Source organism: Exserohilum turcica (genome assembly GCF_000359705.1).
Source record: "Exserohilum turcica Et28A unplaced genomic scaffold SETTUscaffold_16, whole genome shotgun sequence".
Taxonomy (NCBI): domain Eukaryota; kingdom Fungi; phylum Ascomycota; class Dothideomycetes; order Pleosporales; family Pleosporaceae; genus Exserohilum; species Exserohilum turcicum.
In genome coordinates, this window is record NW_007359981.1 from 976324 (window position 1) to 994688 (window position 18365).

An 18365-nucleotide genomic window follows, 5' to 3' on the forward strand; every position below is an offset into this window, starting at 1 on the left:
TCACTCCTCCACCACCATCCCCGCATTCTCTTTTACATCCCAAGATCGGACAGACCCAAAATCACTCCACCAACACCCAGCCATGTCGCCTATCCTGCAATGTTGCCTCTCCGGGCTGTACCGGACTTTCTGCGCCCCCTAGGACCACAGTACCAGCGCCTGCTGAACCGTCGACAACCCTCGTTTCTCGCGGTATTTAGCATATCAATAGGCGAGCCATGTCTTGAGTTCCATCCAAGAAGCGACCGCAGGCCCTAGAGGATACCTTCTCATTCACGAGGACAAGATTATCGTGACCATTCAAGGCCGTGTAGTACAAGGAGACGCCCGTGGCAATGCTTGCGGTCCTGCAGACAACTACCCTATGTGCAACACGGAGAGCCTCCGCGAACTGGGACTGGCCATCATCGCAAAAGACGGCACGGCTGTTTTCTTGTCGCTGTTGGTGTGTAGCCCAGCCATGTCAGCGCTTAGCCCCAGCCTCCTACCGGTGGGCCAACGAGAGGCGACCATTACCCGCTTTGTCGAAAACAACATTCGCTTATCTCCATGATACCGATCAGATCAACGCCACCCTATGACCGCCCATGTGAGGCCATGACTTGCTGTCGATGCTGCTCTCAACCCTTTGTGCGGCACAGTCGCTACATATACAGACTTCACTGCTACGCTTTCAACAGAAAATGCGATTGTTGCGAAGAGTGCCTGGTACTGATTTTGCTACGAGAAAAGTTCGACGCAAGCCGAACCAGCCTCAGCGGTTAAAGTAGCCTCAGGTCACCCGTTTAGACTAGCGGGAACCTGTCCGCGAAAGAAGGGGTTACACGGCTGACCTTTTCGCGCTGGGCAATGTGTGCTGAGCATGCAAAGGCTGCTTCATGCCACCCCCCTACCCGTGATAGCTGTCCACTATCTTGGCTAACATCTCTTATACCCTCCATCGATAAGGCTGTAGCCGATTCATCACCGCTTCTCGTCCATCGCTCTGTTTGCCCATATCTCTTGTTTCGTCGATTTCCTTGAGTTTATATGCATCCAAGCTAGTATTGGCGCATCTCAACGCCTTTTGGCTTCATTCTTTCACACTGTCCCAATGAGTCTCCAGTTACATATCCACAGACCAGAAAGACATCGCTATCGATCCACAGAAAAGGCACGCAACCTCATCCACACATGCGAGCCCCCAGAGTCGCCAACGGCACAGGGGCTTCGTTGCGATGCTATTGAGACGGACGGGCGACGCTGTCACCTCTTACTGTCGACCGAGGACCAGACCTGGTGCAACCGGCATCTCAGAGAGCTGAATGACCTGAGCGTGCGCTGGGAGAGACTGCAACATACTGCGGAAAAGAGTGTAGTAGTGGACACACATTCGGCCAAGCAAAAGGTGCTCAAACTTCGGCTAGCTGTAGAGCTTCGTCGTCGTATTCGCGAGAGGTTCCACACTTGTGGAATCGACACGGTAGACTTTATCGAATGGATTGCAAAACTCGAAAAGGATGTCAGGACTTTGGCCAACCTGATGCTCAGTAAGATTTGTTTTGGCATAATGCCGCTAAGCTAACCGCTATTAGTGTCGAGTCTAAATTTGAAGCGTCTATCTGACACGCCAGACATACTATTATCATCTGATGATGGTCGCAACTCGGAGCAGATTATGATACTTCAGTCTCCACTCAAGCCCGCCATACCTATTGGCTCGTTACAGGGTATTGACGATGGCACCATACTCGTGTTGAAACACTTCTCTACGGATTTGTGTACCGACGCAATCCGGCGCTTGTACAACATCCTTCCAGATTTACAGTTCTCGTCCGAATCGTTGAACTCTCCAATACAGGCTGGATATGTCGGAGACACAGGAACGGAAATCATCTGCACCTGGTTCAGGATAATGATTCTCAATGACAGCGAAGCCGAAACTCTCGAGCGTGCAACAAGATCAAAAACAATTGGCGAGTTCCTGTTAGGATGTCAAGCCAGTGAGCTCGAGATGTACTGCGACTTCTTTGAGAAAGCTTGGAGACCACATGCTGTCCAGTATCTTCGAGTGGCAATTTGCGCACAGACTCTGGCTGGTGGAGATATGAAGACTGTTCGACTTCTCGGTGGAGATGTCCCCAGTACCAGTGAAGGCCTCAAGATGACCAAGCCATGCTGGGACATATTGTAGGCTACCCAAGAGATGAACACAAATTTCGATACTAACATTCTCAGACACCGCTGGTTTCCAACGTTGCTGACGCCCTGGACCGTGGCAAGCATATGCTCAAACTTTGAAGACTATAACACGCTGTGCAAGCTCCTCATGCTCGGTCTTTACCGGAAGCATTGGTACAGCACATCGAGTGTCCTAAGTGAGTGCGCGACGGGTATCTATTTCGGCTTCATTCCAACCACAAAAGGCGATTTCACCAAGGCAGTCACACCGGTTGGAAAGAACAACAAAGCAATACAGACCGAGACAAGAAACTACCTATCTGGGCAAATGGCCATGGGCGACCCGATGACGCAATATTTCCTGGACGAAATGCGCAAAAGAACCAACCGGCTCTATCTGGTCGTATATGAAGGCACCAACATCGACGCTACGGTACACCCCACAGAGGCGGACATCTTCATCAAACGTACCCGCTCCACCCAGGGGAACGAACATGATTGCGAAGCGCATTGGAGTAACCTGATTACTCTGGAAGACATCAAGAACGACCTGCGGCTACGCAAAACTTCCATGTATGACCCCATCGTCGTGGATTCATGGCAATTCATCATCATCGATCGCGACCCTGGTTTGCCTTTTGAACTCATTGATATTGTTCAAGATACGCTACTCATGCTGGCTAACGATCCATCACCCCGGCGGATTGCCAAGCGTGTTATATCGGAAGTCATACCGCCCTCGGTACAAGAGATGTTTTTGGAAGAAATGACAATCGAATGCTCGGCTGACATGCGCTTCCCCGCGCCGCCCAGAGTTCAATACGAAGGTCACAGATATCGACACCATGATCCAGACAAGGGAATTATCCAAGCCTTCCAAAAGAAGTCATCAGAAGAGACCAACTCTCGAGACTCCCATCGCTTTGTTCAGAGAGTCGTCGAGGACATGGAACGCTGCGGAATCATCAGCCTTGTGCATGAGTACGAAGAGCCTCAAACTCGTCCACTCGTGATCCAAGGCTCAGATGGCGCGCTCGACCTGTACTTTTCTTACCAAGAGTCCAAAGACCAGGAGTCAATCGTGCCCGAGCTACCACTACCATCTGCAAATTGTCTCTCAGAATTCGCTCAAACATACATGCAGGCGCATCCCAATGCCATTATGGCAAAGGGCTCGATTCAAACTCATTACTGCGCTTGGCCTATGCCGGTCATCAAGAGTCTAGACAAGACAGGGCTTAACTTTGCAACATGGGAAGGCCACGTCTACCGCTGGAACGCCCTGCGTAAGTCTCTACTGTGGTTTGGACATACTCACTACTAACACATCGATTAGCATTCGATCGCCCATCCTCGGCAAACGCATGGCAATACTATGTCCAGCACTTTATCAATTCCAAGTACCCCTTTGTTATGTTCTACCTCACCACATTTGTCATATGCGCGACGGACCAGCAAGACGCCGACCGCAAGACGATCATGATCCTGGAAGAAATGGAGGATCGCGGGTGGCGCGTTACACTGCCCAGATTGCACGAGTGGACGAGCGATATCGATAAACTCAAGTTGGACACGTTGTATAACGGTATCAAGCCGGCGTAGCGATAGATGGTGTTCCTAGTCAGGTACTAGACCAGTGGGCTTGCATTGGCGTTGTTTTCAGACCTCGTGCTTGTGTTGGGTACTGGAGTCACGCGATATGATTACGAGAAGAAATTCCGGGGGCGTTGAAGCATGTCACTTAGTACAGGCATTATTTGTCTTCTTCAACGTTTTAGCCATATCCACATACCCTTTTCAAATGTACTTCTATGCTGGAGATAACAAGACTACTTGCTCTCTTTCGCAATCGTCCATTTTACATCCGTCTTCCTATTATGACTTCCTAACCAGCCACTCCAATTCCTCGGCTTGCTCTTCCGTTACAAGCGCGCGGAACTTGTCCAGAGTTAAGAAATCATGGTCGCAGTACTCGAAGCCTGGGATCACAGTCTGGATTTCACGTTAGCATTGCTTTCCCTGTCCATGACGCAGACACACTGAATCCAGAAACCGAGATGAAGGAAATTTCGAAAAGAAAAGAAAAGAAAAATAATAATAATAATAACTCACCTCACTAATCAACAGTCTTGCCTCATCTTTCCCCTTCCCCTTGTCCGTCTCAGCCCCAGTATCAGCACCAGTATGAGTATCAAGCAAAAAACTAGCTTTATACTTCCCCCCTTCAACAACCCAGACTGCTTTTTCCCCCGCAGCAAGATCCATGCCAACGACAAACGTTTCGATTCTTTTTTTCGCGCCGCCGGCGTCGGCGTGGATAAGCACGTATTGGCCTCTTCCTGAGATGAGGGTGTGGATCTAGAATTCAGGGATTACATGGGTTAGTTATATTGTCGTCGATTGTTGTCGTTGGTATTATTGTCGTCGTCGTCGTGGTTGTAGTTGTAGTTGTTGTAGTTGTTGTTTCCGTATTCCAGCCCCGCCAATGTACCACGCACATCTAACGCCGACACGGAGAGCGCAAAGAAGAAGAAGAAAAAAAAGAGTTGAGTAGGGAAGGAAGAATGAATGAGGTAAGAATGAAGGAAGAGAAAGAAAAAAAAAAGGAAACATACCGTCCTCCCCTTATTCCTATGAAAGCAACCCTGCGGCTCCACAGGCGTAAGTAAATAATATATACTCGTACTCGCAGTCCTGATGCCTTGATCGCCAGACACCGGTTTCTCCGCCGTCTTTAGCCCTTCCCAGTGCCCCCCCTCTTCTACGTCTCCGTCTCCGCCATGTCCTTGTCGCTGATGTAAAAATGGATTCGGAATAACAAGCGGATTCCGATCTATCTCGGCGAAATACCCGCCTTCGATGTGGCGCTGGAGGCTGCGACTTGCGATGATGGAGCGAGTGGATTCGTGTTCTGCCTTTTCATCGTGTGGGTTGCGGGGTCCGGGTGATGAGGAGGCGGGGAAGACGGGGCGCAGTTTGTGGGGTGCGCCGGGGATGGAGGATGGCATTTTTGCTTTTTTTTCTTATCTCCACTGGCTTTTCTTTGATCTTGTTGTCTTCGCGTCTCGTTTTGCTTTGCTTTCCCTTTGCTTCGGCTTGAGGTTTAGCTTCAGGATCAGCTTCGCGTGTCAAATCCCAGTTTCCAGTTTCCAGTTTCCCGGTTCCAGCCCAAGTCTCCTCTTGTATGCTGCGTTCCCACACTTCAAGTACACCAGCTATTCTTAGCTCTTCTCTTTTCTCTTTTCTCTTTCTTTTCACATGTATCCCACAATCCAATCCGATACTATACGTCGCGCTACGTTCCCCACACGCGTCGGTCGTCGCAAAGATCCTCGCCTCCAACTCCTACCTCCTTATCTCTTTCTAATTTTTTTCTCTTGCCTAGAAATGACGTCAGAATGGCTATCTTATCTAATCATACACCCCCCCCTCCGTCTTATGGCGCCCCTGCCCCTTCCCCCATGCTATGCTATGCTATCCTATCACATCGTATCTCCTATCCTGTCTCACGCTTATGCTTACTCACATGGCTTAGCATCACGTGACTGTATCGAAAAAGACCCGTGTACCTTCAGTATCTTGGAATCGTGTAAACTACGCATCATGTTCACGCTCTGCTTGCAGGATAAAAATCTTAGAAAGCATGTGGGGGATTGTGTATATACGTACGTACAGGATAGGTTTCCGTGCTGTGCTGTTGTAATACATGGGTGTGTACTTGTGTAGATAATAGAGTGCTGCTACTAATCCCATCTCACACATCCATCCATCCATCCATCCATCCATAAACACACCCAAGAACCAACAAATAAAAAGACAAAGCGAATAGCCACGTGCGCCGATTGCTTACACACCCTGCCCACCCTCATACCCATACCCATGCCCATGCTCACGCTGACGCTGACACAAAAACTCAGTGCCGCTTCAAAACAACGCGGGGAAGGCAACGGGTAAGTAAGTAAGTAACTAACTAACTAACTAACTCAGGAATCGAGACTAAGACTAAGACTAAGACTGAGACATTTAGCGCAACATGCGATTGCACTTTTTATATGTCTATGTTTATGAGTGATGTGTATGAGCGATGTGTATGACCATGTGCGCTGTGTATGTCCATGTGCGATGTAAAACGGTGAGGGAGTGAGAGATGCAAATACAAGGTGGTTGGTAAGTAAGGCGGTAAGTAAGGCGGCAAGTAAGATGCGAGGAAGTGTGTATGTAGTTGATGAGCACATATAGAGAGAGAGAGAGAGAGAGAGAGAGAGAGAGATTTAGATGTAAATGTAAATGTATATGCTTTGCCCTGCCTTGCCTTGCCTATGCCGTTCCCATGCCGTTCCCATGCCCTGTCCTGCTCTGTCCTGTCCTACCCTGACTATGCCTATGCCAATACTCCCTTTCATTTCCATCCATCCATCAATCCATCAATCCATCCATCCATCCATCCAACCTTTATCCCATCCATCCATCCAACCTTTATCCCATCCTTCCATGCCTCCTAGCCATCAAATGTATTTATATATATTTATTTATATATATGAGAGTAATAATCCCAATCCTGCATGTGCATCCCTCATCCCGACCTCATCCCAATCCCATCTTATCCATCATCACCATCATCTTCTTCTTATTTTTTCTCTCTTTTCATCTACGTACAGCCGTATACCATACAACAAATTACCAACTAAGTAGCCAAGTAACACGATATATATATATAAGTGTGTGTGTGTGAGTGTGTGTGTCAGTCTTATAAGTAGTAGATGTGGCAGAAAGAAGGGAGGAAAAAAAACGCCCCGGGGTGGAAAACGGCACAACAAGGTCAAATGAAACTTAAGGAAGGAAGGAAGGAAGAAAGAAGAAGAAGATAAGAAGAAGAAGAGAGAGAGAGAGAGAGAGAGAGAGAAGGAGGTAGTCGGAGAGAGAGAGAGACAGAAAAAGAATTAGACAATAAATCCAATGAGCCTCGAATAAATACAGAGAAGCTAAAAAGGATAGAAATTGGAAAGAGCCAAAAGAGAAAAAAAAGGGACGGTTGTGATTTTTTTCCCAAAGGGGGCTACATAATCCATGTTGCTAAGCCCCCCCCCTTCCCCTCGTCTACACCTACTCCTTCTGGTGATGGTAATATGTCTCACCACATGTCATCATCTGCGGTCTTGGCGCCTTGGTCCGATTCCGCATAATGATTATAACCGCTCTTGCTAGGCTGGCCCAGGTAGTTTTGGGCATTGGCCACGCTGTACCCGCTATTGTTGCCCCCGCCATTGACACTGTAATTCGAGTGATGTGAGTCGCGTGCGGGCTGATTGTATGCGCTGCCTTGAGATCCGCCTCTTTGATGGTTGGCGTTTTGCTGGGGTTGTTGCGAGAAGCCATTTTCTTGCTGTTGGTAGACACTAGGCCACTCGTTTGGCTTATCTGTTGGCTCATACTGCTGCTGCTGCTGTTGCTACAACCCCTGTCAGCTAAAACTCCGTGGATAAACAAGACCACGTCATACCTGCTGGTACCGCTGATATTGAGCAAACTCCTCTGGCTGCTGCTGCTGGGCTGCTTGTTGTGCTTGCTGCGCTTGCTGAGCGGCTAGCTGTTGCTGCTGCTCTTTCTTCTGCTGCGCGGCCTGCTGTGCTTGCTGCGCCTGTTGTGCCTGCTTTGCCTGCTTCGAGTTGCCAATGGAGATTTGCGGATGCATCTGCTGCACCTTTGCAAGGTACGAGTACATAAAGTTACTCAGCAGAACCTGCGAGTAGAGTTCGCGACGGGGGTTCGCAAGCTTGATGTGAGCCATGCGGTAGATGGCGCGTTCCTCGAGAATCGAGAATCGGGTCCAGTTGTAGTCAATGTCGGGCTTGAGGATGCGTGCCGGGGGGTCTGGTGATAGTCCGCGAGAAGCGTTCTTCTTATGAGACGACTCTTTTTCGCCCTTCTTCTTTCCACCTCCAAAGATAGATGACAGCAGACCGGGCTCCTTCTCCTTCTTGCCGTCGCTCGACGTCTTTCGCGCACTCTCCTTTTTGCGTTCCTCATCCAGCTTGACGCTGTCACGGTCCAGCACCACGCTTTCACGCCCACGGCCACCGCCTTGTATTGATGTCTGCAACAGGTCTAGTCTGGTGTCGTCATGGCCCTTTTCTTGAGGCTTGCTGAGCTTGTTCTTGATCTTCTTAGCGCCATCCCTGTCCCTGTCCTTTTCGTGCTTTTCCTTTTCCTTGTCGCCGCTGAACCAGCCCCAGCTTGTTTTCCTCGGACCTCCGTCAGAGCTATCCTTCTTTTCCTTGGACTTCTTGTCCGACTTCTTCTCCTCAGGAGCCGTCGGTATAATGGACAGCGAGTCAACTCTGTTTGTAGTGCCCGGCATCGGTGACGCATGTCTTACTAAATCGTCCATGGACTGGGAAGGTTTAATGGGAGACGCCTGTGCAGCCTGAGCATGGCGGTTCGGTCGGGTCGAAGGGTTCTGTCGCTGGGTCGGGGGCTGGGATTGAGGCTGGGGGTAGCTGCGAGGGCCAGCTGGCTGCTGCTGCGAGGGCGGCGGAAGTGGCTGCGAGGACGGCGGGAGTTGGCGTGAAGACGAACGTTCAGGTAGCTGCAGCGGTGGTTTCCTTTCCTGTTCCTGCGGGGGTGTCTCGATGATCTGCGGCACGTGTTGTGGAGGCGTGTAACCTGGTAGAGGTGCCGTTGTCCGGCCATTCGAAGCGATTCTGGAGTGAAATTTCCTGGCCTGCGGCGGCGATTGGGCCTGTGACTGGGGCTCGGTAGAGGCTGACCGTTGAGGTTCTTCGGCAGAACCCGGCCTCTCTGAAGCAAGGCCCGACGCCGAGCGGTTCAGGTGTGGCCTTGCAAAGTTGGCGTTGGAGCCCTCAAAGGCGGAGTTGACGGGCTCCGAGTGGGTGCGCGCAAGTGGCAGCGGAGGGACTTCGGGAATGCCTTCGGCCGAATGCACGGGTGATGTGGATGGAGAGTCTTCCGTATCGGTTTCTGCTTGTCGATTGCTAACAAGACGCCGCGAGAGGGCCGGACCTCCCTTACGTAGGCTGCCACGTCTGTACGTGGTGCGTGTAGATCGCTTCAGTGTACCGAGGCCACCCATCTTACTGCCCGGCACAATGGGCAAGTCTCCATCGTCGCCCATGTCGCCATCTGGACTCGTGTTCTTGTGGTCGATGCTCATGCGTCTCATGCGTAACGCGGGATCCTCCTGGATGTTCTCGAGCTCCTGGAGGTTAGCCAGGCCTCCGCTGGGCGGTGAGGCGCCAGAGCGCTTCCTCTCGAGCCTCTCCGCCCCGTCCTTGTAGCCTGCGCCCGTGTCAATCTGCCTCGACAGCATCGACTTCTTCCGCCGCAGCCCGGCACCCGAGCCCGAGCGCCCCAGAGCATTGTCCGGAAACAGCGAGTCGGAGTCCCCCGAGCGGCGCCTCGTCTTGTCAATCTTGTCCTCGATAAATGTCTTGAACTCCATGGGTGCCAATTCGGGATGCAATCGCGCAGGAACCCAGAACAGATTCGACTCGTCTTCCGCCGACGTGGCCGGCGGAGACGGGGGCGAGTTTGCCGACTTGAACGAGGGCAGATCGGGATCGGCATTGTTAACACCCATGGACATCCTCCGTATAGCCTGCAGATTACTCAGCTCCTGAGCCAAACCAGCAGGACTCGACTCGTAGTCCAGATTGTTGAGGGGGAACTGATGGGACGCGGTATCCGAGTTTGAGCGAGACAGCGGGGGCGACATTTGGCCGCTGTTGGAGGGGTCCCGGCCCATCGAGGCCTTGGTCGGGGGCGCGTCCGGGGCGCCATTCGGGCTGGTTGGGGTCGCGGGGTGGTCGTAGGGCATTTGCGGGCGTAGCGGGGATCGCGCAGGAGGCGAGTTGGGGAAGGGGTCGAAGGGGTCAAGGGCGATGGAGTCGCCGTTGGGGCTGGGCAGGAAGCTGAGGGGCCGCAGGCTGCGTCTGTTGGACTCGGTGTCGCTGTCTCCGCCGTACATGTCGCCTATGGCCTCTGTAACATGGTGGTTGTCATCGCTGATGGACAGCTGAGGCGTGTGTCCGCGGCGGGGAGGGTTTCGCATTTGATACAGGCGGTCCAGCTCCTGTGCTCGGTCGGTCGCCTATGGGGAAGCGGGACTTTTGTCAGCGTGGGCGTGGTGGAATATGGGGCGCGGGCATCTGGCGGGGAGAGGCAGCCAGCGGTGCATGCTCGTCATGGGCAGAGGGTAGCAGTAGTTGGAGTAGCAGTAGTCGTCGTCGTCGTAGCCGTAGCCGTAGCCGCAGCGGCAGCAGTACCAGGAGCAGTCGCAGGAGGAGCCATGCCAACTACCACTTCGGCCAGCACTAGCACTGCCAGCATTGCCTCGTCTCCCGTGTCCCCCTCTTTGGCCTGTTTCTTTTTCCTGGCGAATACGGCATGCGCGCGTGTTTCCTGGGGCGGCGGGACAGGCTGTGTGTGCTCGGCGAGGGGAGGGGGGTGGAGGGGGGAACTACTCACCATTTCGCGAGGAAAGCTGCGGAGCGGGTTGGCTCGATTGCCACGGCTTTGTCAAGGCAGCGCCAGAGCGACAGAAGCATCCAAGAGCGAGCGACGGGCAGGAGACTGAGCGAATGCGGACGGCGTCTGAGCAGGCACAGCGAAAGCAACCATGACAAGCGGGTGAGACAATGCGTACCGTCTGGACAAGGTGCACACAGTTGTCAGGCAGGCCCAGGCTAGCGGCGATTCGGGTTAGCAGCGTCTGGCTCAGCGGAGAAGACCCGATGAGGGCTATTGCCTGGCCTGACTCGCCGCGCCACAGGGGCCGCCAGCACCAGCAACCATCTACCCATCCGTCCATCGTCCATCCATCCATCCATCCATCCACCCATCGTATCAGTATTATCCTTTTGTTTTAGGTCCACACGCCCCCTGTGCGCAGCCCAACGCCTCGCGCCCTCGCCCTCGCCCGCGCCCGCGCCCGCGCCCGTGGCATGCGCGTGGGCTGGCCCGTTTGCTGCAAAGGGCATGGCGCGCATGGCCGCCGACGAGAATAGCAGGCTGTCTCGGGCTACTTGTCGATCCCCAGGATAGCCACCCTGCACGCAATACAAGTACGTAGGTATCCAGCAGGCATCCTGTCTCCCGTCCGCCTCCATGTCTATACATGTACGCACACGTACATACTATATCTATATATATTGCGCCACACTCGCTCCATCACGTATACATGTACTCGCGTTAGCGCCCATGTCTCTGCGCCAACAGCACCACCCCCTTCTCCCCTACACGACCGCGACGACACGCCCATGACATGGCATGCCATGGCCTGCTTAAGCGCTGACCTGCCAGCCCAATCTACGCCCGTCACAGGAGAGACTTGGACTGTGGCGCACAGCCAGCATGCACACCGGGGACTGGTTGTCTATTCATGTACAGACGCTATGCTATTATTCATCTACACGCGCGCGCGACCCCTTCAGCCGCGTTTCACTCCCTTCATTTCTTCAAGACCCGCCGCTGTTCCGTCGCCAGATGAAAATGGCCGAAGCCACTGCGCACGTGACGGCGCCCAACGCTAGCAAAACGTTGACGTAGTCGTACTCGTCCTCCTCCTGCTTGGGAAACGCCGTCGACGGGTGCGTCGCGCTCTCGGCCAGCTATCGTCCGTCAGCTTCCCCCACGTCACATCACGCACACATTCCGGGGGGCTTACATGAACAAACAGCTCCGAGATGCTGTTCCATTTGGCGCTGACATGGAGCGGCGGCGCCATTCGCAGCGCGCTCGTGTACTCGTCCGGCTGGTGCTCGCAGCGCTGCATCGTCTTGTCCTGGTCGGCCTTTAGTGCCGTGTACACGGCTGGCAGCTGGTCCAGATGGGGGTACTTGTTGCGCAGCTCGACAATGTGCGCAAAGCTTGTCGGGTCGCTCGAATCGTACGTGTAGCACAGCAGGTCACACGCATCTAGCTTGGCCTGGTTCTCCAAGATGGCTGGTTCCAGCTCGCCAAGCTCCTCGAGGATCAAGTAGCATTGCTTGCCCCCCTTGAGCTCCACGCTGTTGACAGCCGACCGCGGCTTGATTGTGGGGTGGTAGGTTGGGCTGAATGGGCGCTGCAGGAAAGCAGAGAGCAGCGAGCTCTTTCCGCTTCCACTCGAGCCGAGTACGTAGCAGAGGAACACATTGCGCTCGACCCGCCCGGGCTTCTTCCGCCGCTTCCTGGCCTTGGTCACCTTCAGTGCGCTCGTGGTCCCCCCGCGATCGCCGCTCTCGAAGCCCAGATAGGCAAGGTATGCCAATGTCGTCTTGGGCTCTTCGAATGTAGTCATGCTCCACTGGGCCAGCCATCCTTGCAGTGTGATGTAGCCTGCCTCGTTGCGAACGGTGCACGACGGGAATGCAGAATCGACCCACGATGGCGGCATGCCCGGCGTGGGCGCGAATAGATTGGCTAGCTCTCGGTCGTTCAGGCCGCCGTCATTGTCCATGTCGAACTTGAGAAACAAGTCGACAAAGAATCGGTATCCAGAAGGACTGAGCTCGGCCGAGGAGAACTGGGGCACCTCAAACTTGGGGTGCAGGAATGTGTCTTGCAGACTCAGACTGTCTGTGTAGTGGAACTTTCTCAAGATAATCCAGATGGTTTCGTGCCGCCCCTTTTCTGCAAAAATCTTGTTCAGGAGCAAGAAGCCCTTCTCGTCCATGCCGTACTCGCCAGTCGCCCCAGGGGCAAACCGCTCCATGGACTTTTTGATGTTTGCCAGATCGTCGTCGCCCAGCGGCTTCTCGAAGCACTTGATCTGGAAGTCGTGGATCTCCTGGTCGTTCCAGTAGCCATCCTTGTCGGTGTCGCAGAGGTGGAAGACACGCTGAAGCGCAGATACGGCGGCGGGCTTGAGCATGTTTTCCTTGGAGTCGTACAGCGGGGCGATGGGGTGTGTGACTGCCTTTTGGCAGAGGAAGAAGACCTCGTTGATGTTGTGGTGCTCCTTGGCGCTCACGCGGATGCACGAGTCAATCTCCTTGAACTCGTTCATGATGGGCAGCATCTCCTCGGAAACGACCTGCGACGTGGTGCCGTTGGAGGCCAGGTCCGACTTGTTGGCGCAGAGCACGACGGGCACGTTGACGCCGAGCGAGCGGAAGTAGGGCATCCAGAACAGGGCGACGCGCTCATAGCTGTAGTGGTCCGAGTATACGAGCAGAATGACGTTGGACTTGCGGAGCTCCATGCGGAGGGCATGGCGTTCGTGGGGGAGGGCCGAGGTGTCGACAATGGTGGTGGTGACATTGTCGGGGGTGCCGAGCGTGGGCGGCAGCGTCACCTGGGGCAGGACGGGCTGTATCTTGGCTGTGACAAAGACATCCTTGACCAGCGAGGTGATGATGGAGCTCTTGCCGACGCCATCGTCACCGCAGAGGCATATTCGTACTAGGCGGCCGTGTCAGTTGCCGCCGCTGGCTGGGGCTGGGGCTCGGGACCAGCCACTCCACTTACCGGTCGCCATTCCCCCCCGGCAGCATCCCTATAGCATCTCAGGCGGGGGGAGCAGGTGTTTGTCTGGCGTGTGGGCGGCGGAAAGGGGGGGCTGGAGAGAAGGAGAGTGCCGTCCCGTGTGCTCTGGTGGGCGTGTGCAGAGACTGGGGCGGTTGCACGGCCAGGGCAATTTCGTCGCCAGAGGCAGAGGGGTGGTGGGCAGATGCGTTTGCTGTCACTGGGGCTTGGCACACGTGGGAGACGATCGCACGTCGCCCCCCCCCCGCCCAGCGGCGCCCCGCAACAGCGGCCGCTGGGAGAGGTGCAACATGGCTGACGGGGCGGGCGAGGTCGCTGCCCGCTCAACCGTCGTCGCGCGTACGCTCCCTGCAGAGGGGGCCGAAACCACGCCGCTCCCATCTCCACCAGCACCCCCCCCCCCAGAGCTGGGCCTGCTGGATGTCGCACTCCAACGCCATGATGCATCCAGCACCGCACACACGGCACGGAAGCCGAGAGGCGAGCGTCTCCGCTTTCCACTTCCCCAGATCCCGCCGGTTCTATGGCCCGCGCGCTCACGCTCGCACTCGCACTCGCACTCGTCCTGCCTGCGCTGCGCCCGTTTCCATTCCTACCGCCGCCGCCTCGATACTTACGCCTGCTGCTCTGCCGCTGCCGCTGCGCCCACGACGCCCGCGCCCTCTCCACCACGTACACACCCTCTCTCTCCCCCTCGCCCGCGCCCCTCCAGCCCTACGCGCGCCCGTCTGCTCCCCGGCCGTGGAACCTGGTCTCATGTCGTCGCCGGCCAGCTAGCATACCGTGCCTTGTCAACAGCTAGCCAGGGACTTCTCCACCTCTGCCGACTGCAGCCCAGCAACCCGTGTCAGCTTGCACTGCAGCAGCAATGTTGTAAGTCCCCCCCCCCTCGTTCTGTGCTGACCGCCTGCCATCCGCCAATCGCTTCGCTATCAGCCGCCTCCTGCAACACGCCCTGGACTGATATCAGGACAGTGTGCTACCCCCTCCGCCGCGGTATCCTGTCGGAGGCTACCCAGGCGCGCACCCGGGTCAGCTTATCGAGACAAACAACAGCATCAGCCATCCCTCGGGCCCCGACTACCAGCTGGTTGCGGGCGAAGGTATTTTGGCCATGCCGCCGCCGCCCCCCCATGTTCGACGCATGCCGCTGACACCGATGCCATGATAGGTACCTACGTGCTCCGCGACGACCTCCACCTAGCCACGCCGCCGCCGCACCCGTCGGAAGCCCCCGTCCACAACCCCAATCCCCTCGCGACCACCGTCTCGCCCCCCACGGCCGGCACCAAGCTCTCGCTCGTCGCCCTTGCGCCCCGCCAGCCCTCGCAATCGCAGCTGCACCGGTTCGGCACGCGCGCGAGCACGCGCTCCCAAGTCCCGCCAAGCATCCAGGAATCGCCGCACGAGACCAACAGCCAGGCAAGCGATGTCGGCTCTCACGGCGCCAATGGCTTCGCGGCCTCGCCCTTGGACGGCCTCAGGACACCCGTGTTCGGCGAAGGAAACGCGGCGCTGGCTCCGGTGGCAGGCAAGGACTCCAAGGACCCGTCCAAGCGGCGCAAGCCCAAGAGCAACATTGTCAAGAGCAACTCGTCGTTTGTGTCGCGAGTGATACCGCACGAGGCGCTGACAAAGCGGCTGCAGGAGCACAATGTCAACGGCCTGTATGCCTTTGCCAACATCAACCGCGCATTCCAGTGGCTTGACTTGACGTCGCCCACCAAGGAAGAACACCTGACCAAGATCCTCTTCACCAAGGCGCATGCTCTGTGTCACGACATCAACCAGATCACAAAGGGTCCCAACCACCTTGACATCATCATTGGCTTCTCGACGGGTGACATGATATGGTACGAGCCCATGTCGCAGAAATATGCGCGCATCAACAAAAACGGCGTCATCAATGCCACGGCCGTGTCCGACATTCGGTGGCTGCCGAATAGCGAGAATCTATTTTTGGCCGCGCACATGGACGGCAGTCTGGTCGTGTACGACAAGGAAAAAGAGGACGCAGTGTTTGTGCCCGAGGAAGTCACGTCGCCGTCAGACGACGGCTTGAGCGACGGCGAAAAGAAGCTCAAGGCGCTGCTGACGATCAAAAAGTCTGTCCAGTCAAGGAACCAGAAGACGAACCCCGTGTCGTACTGGCAGGTGTCGAGGTCCAAGGTCAATGCGTTTGAGTTTTCGCCCGACCGCCGCCATCTGGCGGTAGTATCCGAGGACGGGTCTTTTCGCATCATGGACTTTCTGCGGGAGAAGCTGCTGCACCATTACATGAGTTATTATGGGGGCATGATGTGCGTGTGCTGGTCGCCTGACGGGCGATACATTGTCACGGGCGGGCAGGACGATCTTGTGTCGATATGGTCGCTGGAGGACAGCATGCTGGTTGCGCGGTGCCAGGGACACAACTCGTGGGTGACGGCCGTGCAGTTTGACCCGTGGCGTTGTGACGAGCGCAACTACCGCATTGGCAGTGTGGGCGAAGACTGTCGTTTATTGCTATGGGACTTTAGTGTGGGCATGCTGCACAGGCCGCGAGCGGTGAGTCAAAAGAGACGAGTGCATGATTTTGACGAGTGGTTAATTTTTGACGGGGGAGGCTGACGTTAATGTAGGCTTCGGTGCGACACCGCGGAAGCATCGCGTCGTCAAACGTCAAGATGCAACGGTCCCAAACGGGCGGCGGAGGGTCTGTCAACCGGCTGCGCTCAAACTCCAACCTCACGTCGGGGAGTCTGTCGGAGGACGAGGACGTGGTGCATGCCGTGGAGCCGCGGGCACGGACGGCCATGCTGCCTCCGGTTCTGGTGAGTCTGGTGGTGGTGGTGAAACCTCAACAGAGAAATTTTCTAACCGCCATTGGTGGGCAGGCCAAGACGGTACACGAGCATCCACTGTGCTGGCTGGGGTTTGAAGAGGAGTGCATCCTCACATCATGCAAGAATGGTGAGTTGCTATCAGCAAAAGTTTTCCTTTGCGTCGCCTCATGTGCAGTGGAGCGACGCACGTTGCACCCGCGAAACCATGCGATCTGCGATAAGGGCGGTATTAGTGCGTGGCGCGTCGACGTAGTAGTGCGCAGGAACAGGCGGCCAGTGGGAGGCTAGCAGTTGCGAGAGAATGGGCTCATGGATTTGTTGAGTTTGCGATGCGGCCAAAGGTTAGATAAGGGAAGTGGATCGCTGACAGCTCGACGACAGGCCACATTCGGACTTGGGACCGGCCCAAAGAGGGTGCTGCGAACGACGATAGCAGCACGTCTGGGATTGCGAGCGCGAATGGATCCTAGGCGGTTGGCCGCGGTGGTAGTGGCGGTGGATACTTGGCTTGGATCGGAGGCTTGGGCAGGTCGGACGTTTGGGCGCAGTCCGATATGACCCGATGTCTGAGCTTGCACGACACGGGAGAGGCGTCAGAGGATTTGCTTGTTCAGCCTTATGGAAGGGATATTTTGCATGTGTGTCTGCGTGTGTGTGTGTATGTGGGTGGGTGGGTGGAGCGGTGTTCCAGAACGGTTTGTAGCAGGGCTCTGGCCCCACGGAGCCAAAGCATGCAGACGTGTGCATATGGGCCGGGAGCAAAAAAAAAACCAAGTTTTCTTATCTCGACGGTGCGGCTTGGTCACGGAAATCACGACATGTTTTCCGGCCGGTAAGGAGATGTGTCGCGGCGCGTGTTACGAGGGGCGCTTGTTTGTGGGTGGAGCGTCAGGGCGTGGGTTGCGGGAATTACCGTACGTTACAGCATGTGCATGCGCATGTGCATGTATGGACTATAGGTAGGTAGTAGGTAGGCGTACGGAGGTGACTGTCAAAAGTTCTTGCTGACAGGGGTGCATTGATTACCGCCGAAAATAGGGCCGAAGCTATGTAGATCGGTCCCGCCGCCCCTCTTTGTACTCATTGCCACCTTCAAGTTTAATGATTTCTTGAATATGAAACGGAATATGCTCTATCCAAGCTTGAATTTGGTGTTGAGGTAGCTCATCCCAGTACTGTTGCCATACTTTTGTCCCTTCCGCCCGACTTTTTGGTGCGCCTCTTCGTGTTGTTTTTCTTTTGAGCCATGGCCAGGCTGCTTCAATAGCGTTGAGATCAGGTGAATTGCCTGGCCATGGGAGCTGCTCCACCTCAGCGTTTCGGTATATAGTTCTTTGAGCGTGGTGGGTATGCGAAGGTGCCTTATCTTCTTGAACAAAGACACGTGGTCTCTCTTTTTGGCACTCCTTTGCGAAGGGAATTAGCTTTGGGATAAGAACTTGAGTCTGGTAACGCCACCAATCAATGCCACCACGACTGCTCTCACGAGCCAGCTTACCCGTCTCTTTTACCCATCTCCATTGTGGAACTCTGCCAGGCTTGTTACGTAATCCAAGCCTCTTCATGCCTGTTGTAAGCTCCCACGCCTCTCTCATGAGAGGCTCTAGAGCCTTATTCAACTCTTCAATCTGGAGAGCGGCGTCTCTCTTCTCCTGCGCAGTCTCAGGCCTCCAGACATGGCAAGGACCTTTGTAGTCGTACGTGAAGCAGCCCCAGAACATAAATTCAGAGTAGCCCTTCCACCGCTCTCGGATAACACTTTTGGTAAAGACTTCATCCAGGCGTCGCCACACACGATAGCCACCGCGACGGTGGTTGAGAACAACAGAAGTCTCATCTGACCAAATAACGTTCTTCCAATCTTCAAGTGTCCAATCTTTATAGGCAAGACACACT

The 18365-nt window shown here is 55.1% G+C and overlaps 6 protein-coding genes across 6 annotated transcripts in view; 2 read left to right on the forward strand and 4 right to left on the reverse strand.

The window, feature by feature from the left end:
• Nucleotides 1-1093: 1093 nt before the first annotated feature.
• On the forward strand, nt 1094-3762 carry SETTUDRAFT_108308 (uncharacterized protein; the record flags this gene model as incomplete). The annotated part of the gene is made up of 4 exons (XM_008026137.1): nt 1094-1529; nt 1575-2169; nt 2218-3446; nt 3497-3762. 4 exons carry the CDS (start codon nt 1094-1096, stop codon nt 3760-3762), a joined length of 2526 nt encoding a protein of 841 aa, XP_008024328.1.
• A 262-nt stretch (nt 3763-4024) lies between these two features.
• On the reverse strand, nt 4025-5312 carry SETTUDRAFT_168670 (uncharacterized protein). Its single transcript, XM_008026138.1, has 3 exons — nt 4776-5312; nt 4273-4518; nt 4025-4152 (listed from the first exon to the last, which is right to left on the reverse strand). Exons 1-3 carry the CDS (start codon nt 5166-5168, stop codon nt 4036-4038), a joined length of 756 nt encoding a protein of 251 aa, XP_008024329.1. The 5' UTR covers nt 5169-5312; the 3' UTR covers nt 4025-4035.
• A 1979-nt stretch (nt 5313-7291) lies between these two features.
• On the reverse strand, nt 7292-10647 carry SETTUDRAFT_176868 (uncharacterized protein; the record flags this gene model as incomplete). The annotated part of the gene is made up of 3 exons (XM_008026139.1): nt 7292-7609; nt 7661-10267; nt 10477-10647. The coding sequence occupies 3 exons, from the start codon at nt 10645-10647 to the stop codon at nt 7292-7294; spliced, it is 3096 nt and encodes a 1031-aa protein (XP_008024330.1).
• A 773-nt stretch (nt 10648-11420) lies between these two features.
• On the reverse strand, nt 11421-13695 carry SETTUDRAFT_168671 (uncharacterized protein). Its single transcript, XM_008026140.1, has 3 exons — nt 13627-13695; nt 11843-13560; nt 11421-11786 (listed from the first exon to the last, which is right to left on the reverse strand). Exons 1-3 carry the CDS (start codon nt 13634-13636, stop codon nt 11634-11636), a joined length of 1881 nt encoding a protein of 626 aa, XP_008024331.1. The 5' UTR covers nt 13637-13695; the 3' UTR covers nt 11421-11633.
• A 352-nt stretch (nt 13696-14047) lies between these two features.
• SETTUDRAFT_149872 (uncharacterized protein) lies at nt 14048-17225 on the forward strand. Its single transcript, XM_008026141.1, has 5 exons — nt 14048-14517; nt 14620-14747; nt 14816-16191; nt 16266-16596; nt 16851-17225. The coding sequence occupies exons 1-5, from the start codon at nt 14513-14515 to the stop codon at nt 16937-16939; spliced, it is 1929 nt and encodes a 642-aa protein (XP_008024332.1). The 5' UTR covers nt 14048-14512; the 3' UTR covers nt 16940-17225.
• Nucleotides 17226-17515: 290 nt separating this feature from the next.
• Nucleotides 17516-18365, reverse strand: part of SETTUDRAFT_107858 (uncharacterized protein) — a gene marked incomplete at both ends in the record, with an annotated part of 2139 nt that continues 1289 nt past the window's right edge. Inside the window, one exon of the mRNA XM_008026142.1 lies at nt 17516-18345. Coding sequence (XP_008024333.1) covers nt 17516-18345 — 830 coding nt within the window. The remainder of the gene's footprint in view (nt 18346-18365) is intronic.

Bases quoted from the DNA above. Each gene is read 5' to 3' on its own strand.
- SETTUDRAFT_168671 (XM_008026140.1), bottom strand. The intron at 11,787-11,842 runs GTAAGCCCCCCG...GACGGACGATAG, and splicing joins TCTCGGAGCTGTTTGTTCAT to CTGGCCGAGAGCGCGACGCA.
- SETTUDRAFT_149872 (XM_008026141.1), top strand. The intron at 14,748-14,815 runs GTATTTTGGCCA...ATGCCATGATAG, and splicing joins CCAGCTGGTTGCGGGCGAAG to GTACCTACGTGCTCCGCGAC. The intron at 16,192-16,265 runs GTGAGTCAAAAG...ACGTTAATGTAG, and splicing joins TGCTGCACAGGCCGCGAGCG to GCTTCGGTGCGACACCGCGG.
- SETTUDRAFT_168670 (XM_008026138.1), bottom strand. From the start codon at position 5,168: ATGCCATCCTCCATCCCCGGCGCACCCCACAAACTGCGCCCCGTCTTC. The intron at 4,519-4,775 runs GTATGTTTCCTT...CCTGAATTCTAG, and splicing joins ATAGGAATAAGGGGAGGACG to ATCCACACCCTCATCTCAGG. The intron at 4,153-4,272 runs GTGAGTTATTAT...CGTGAAATCCAG, and splicing joins CAAGACTGTTGATTAGTGAG to ACTGTGATCCCAGGCTTCGA.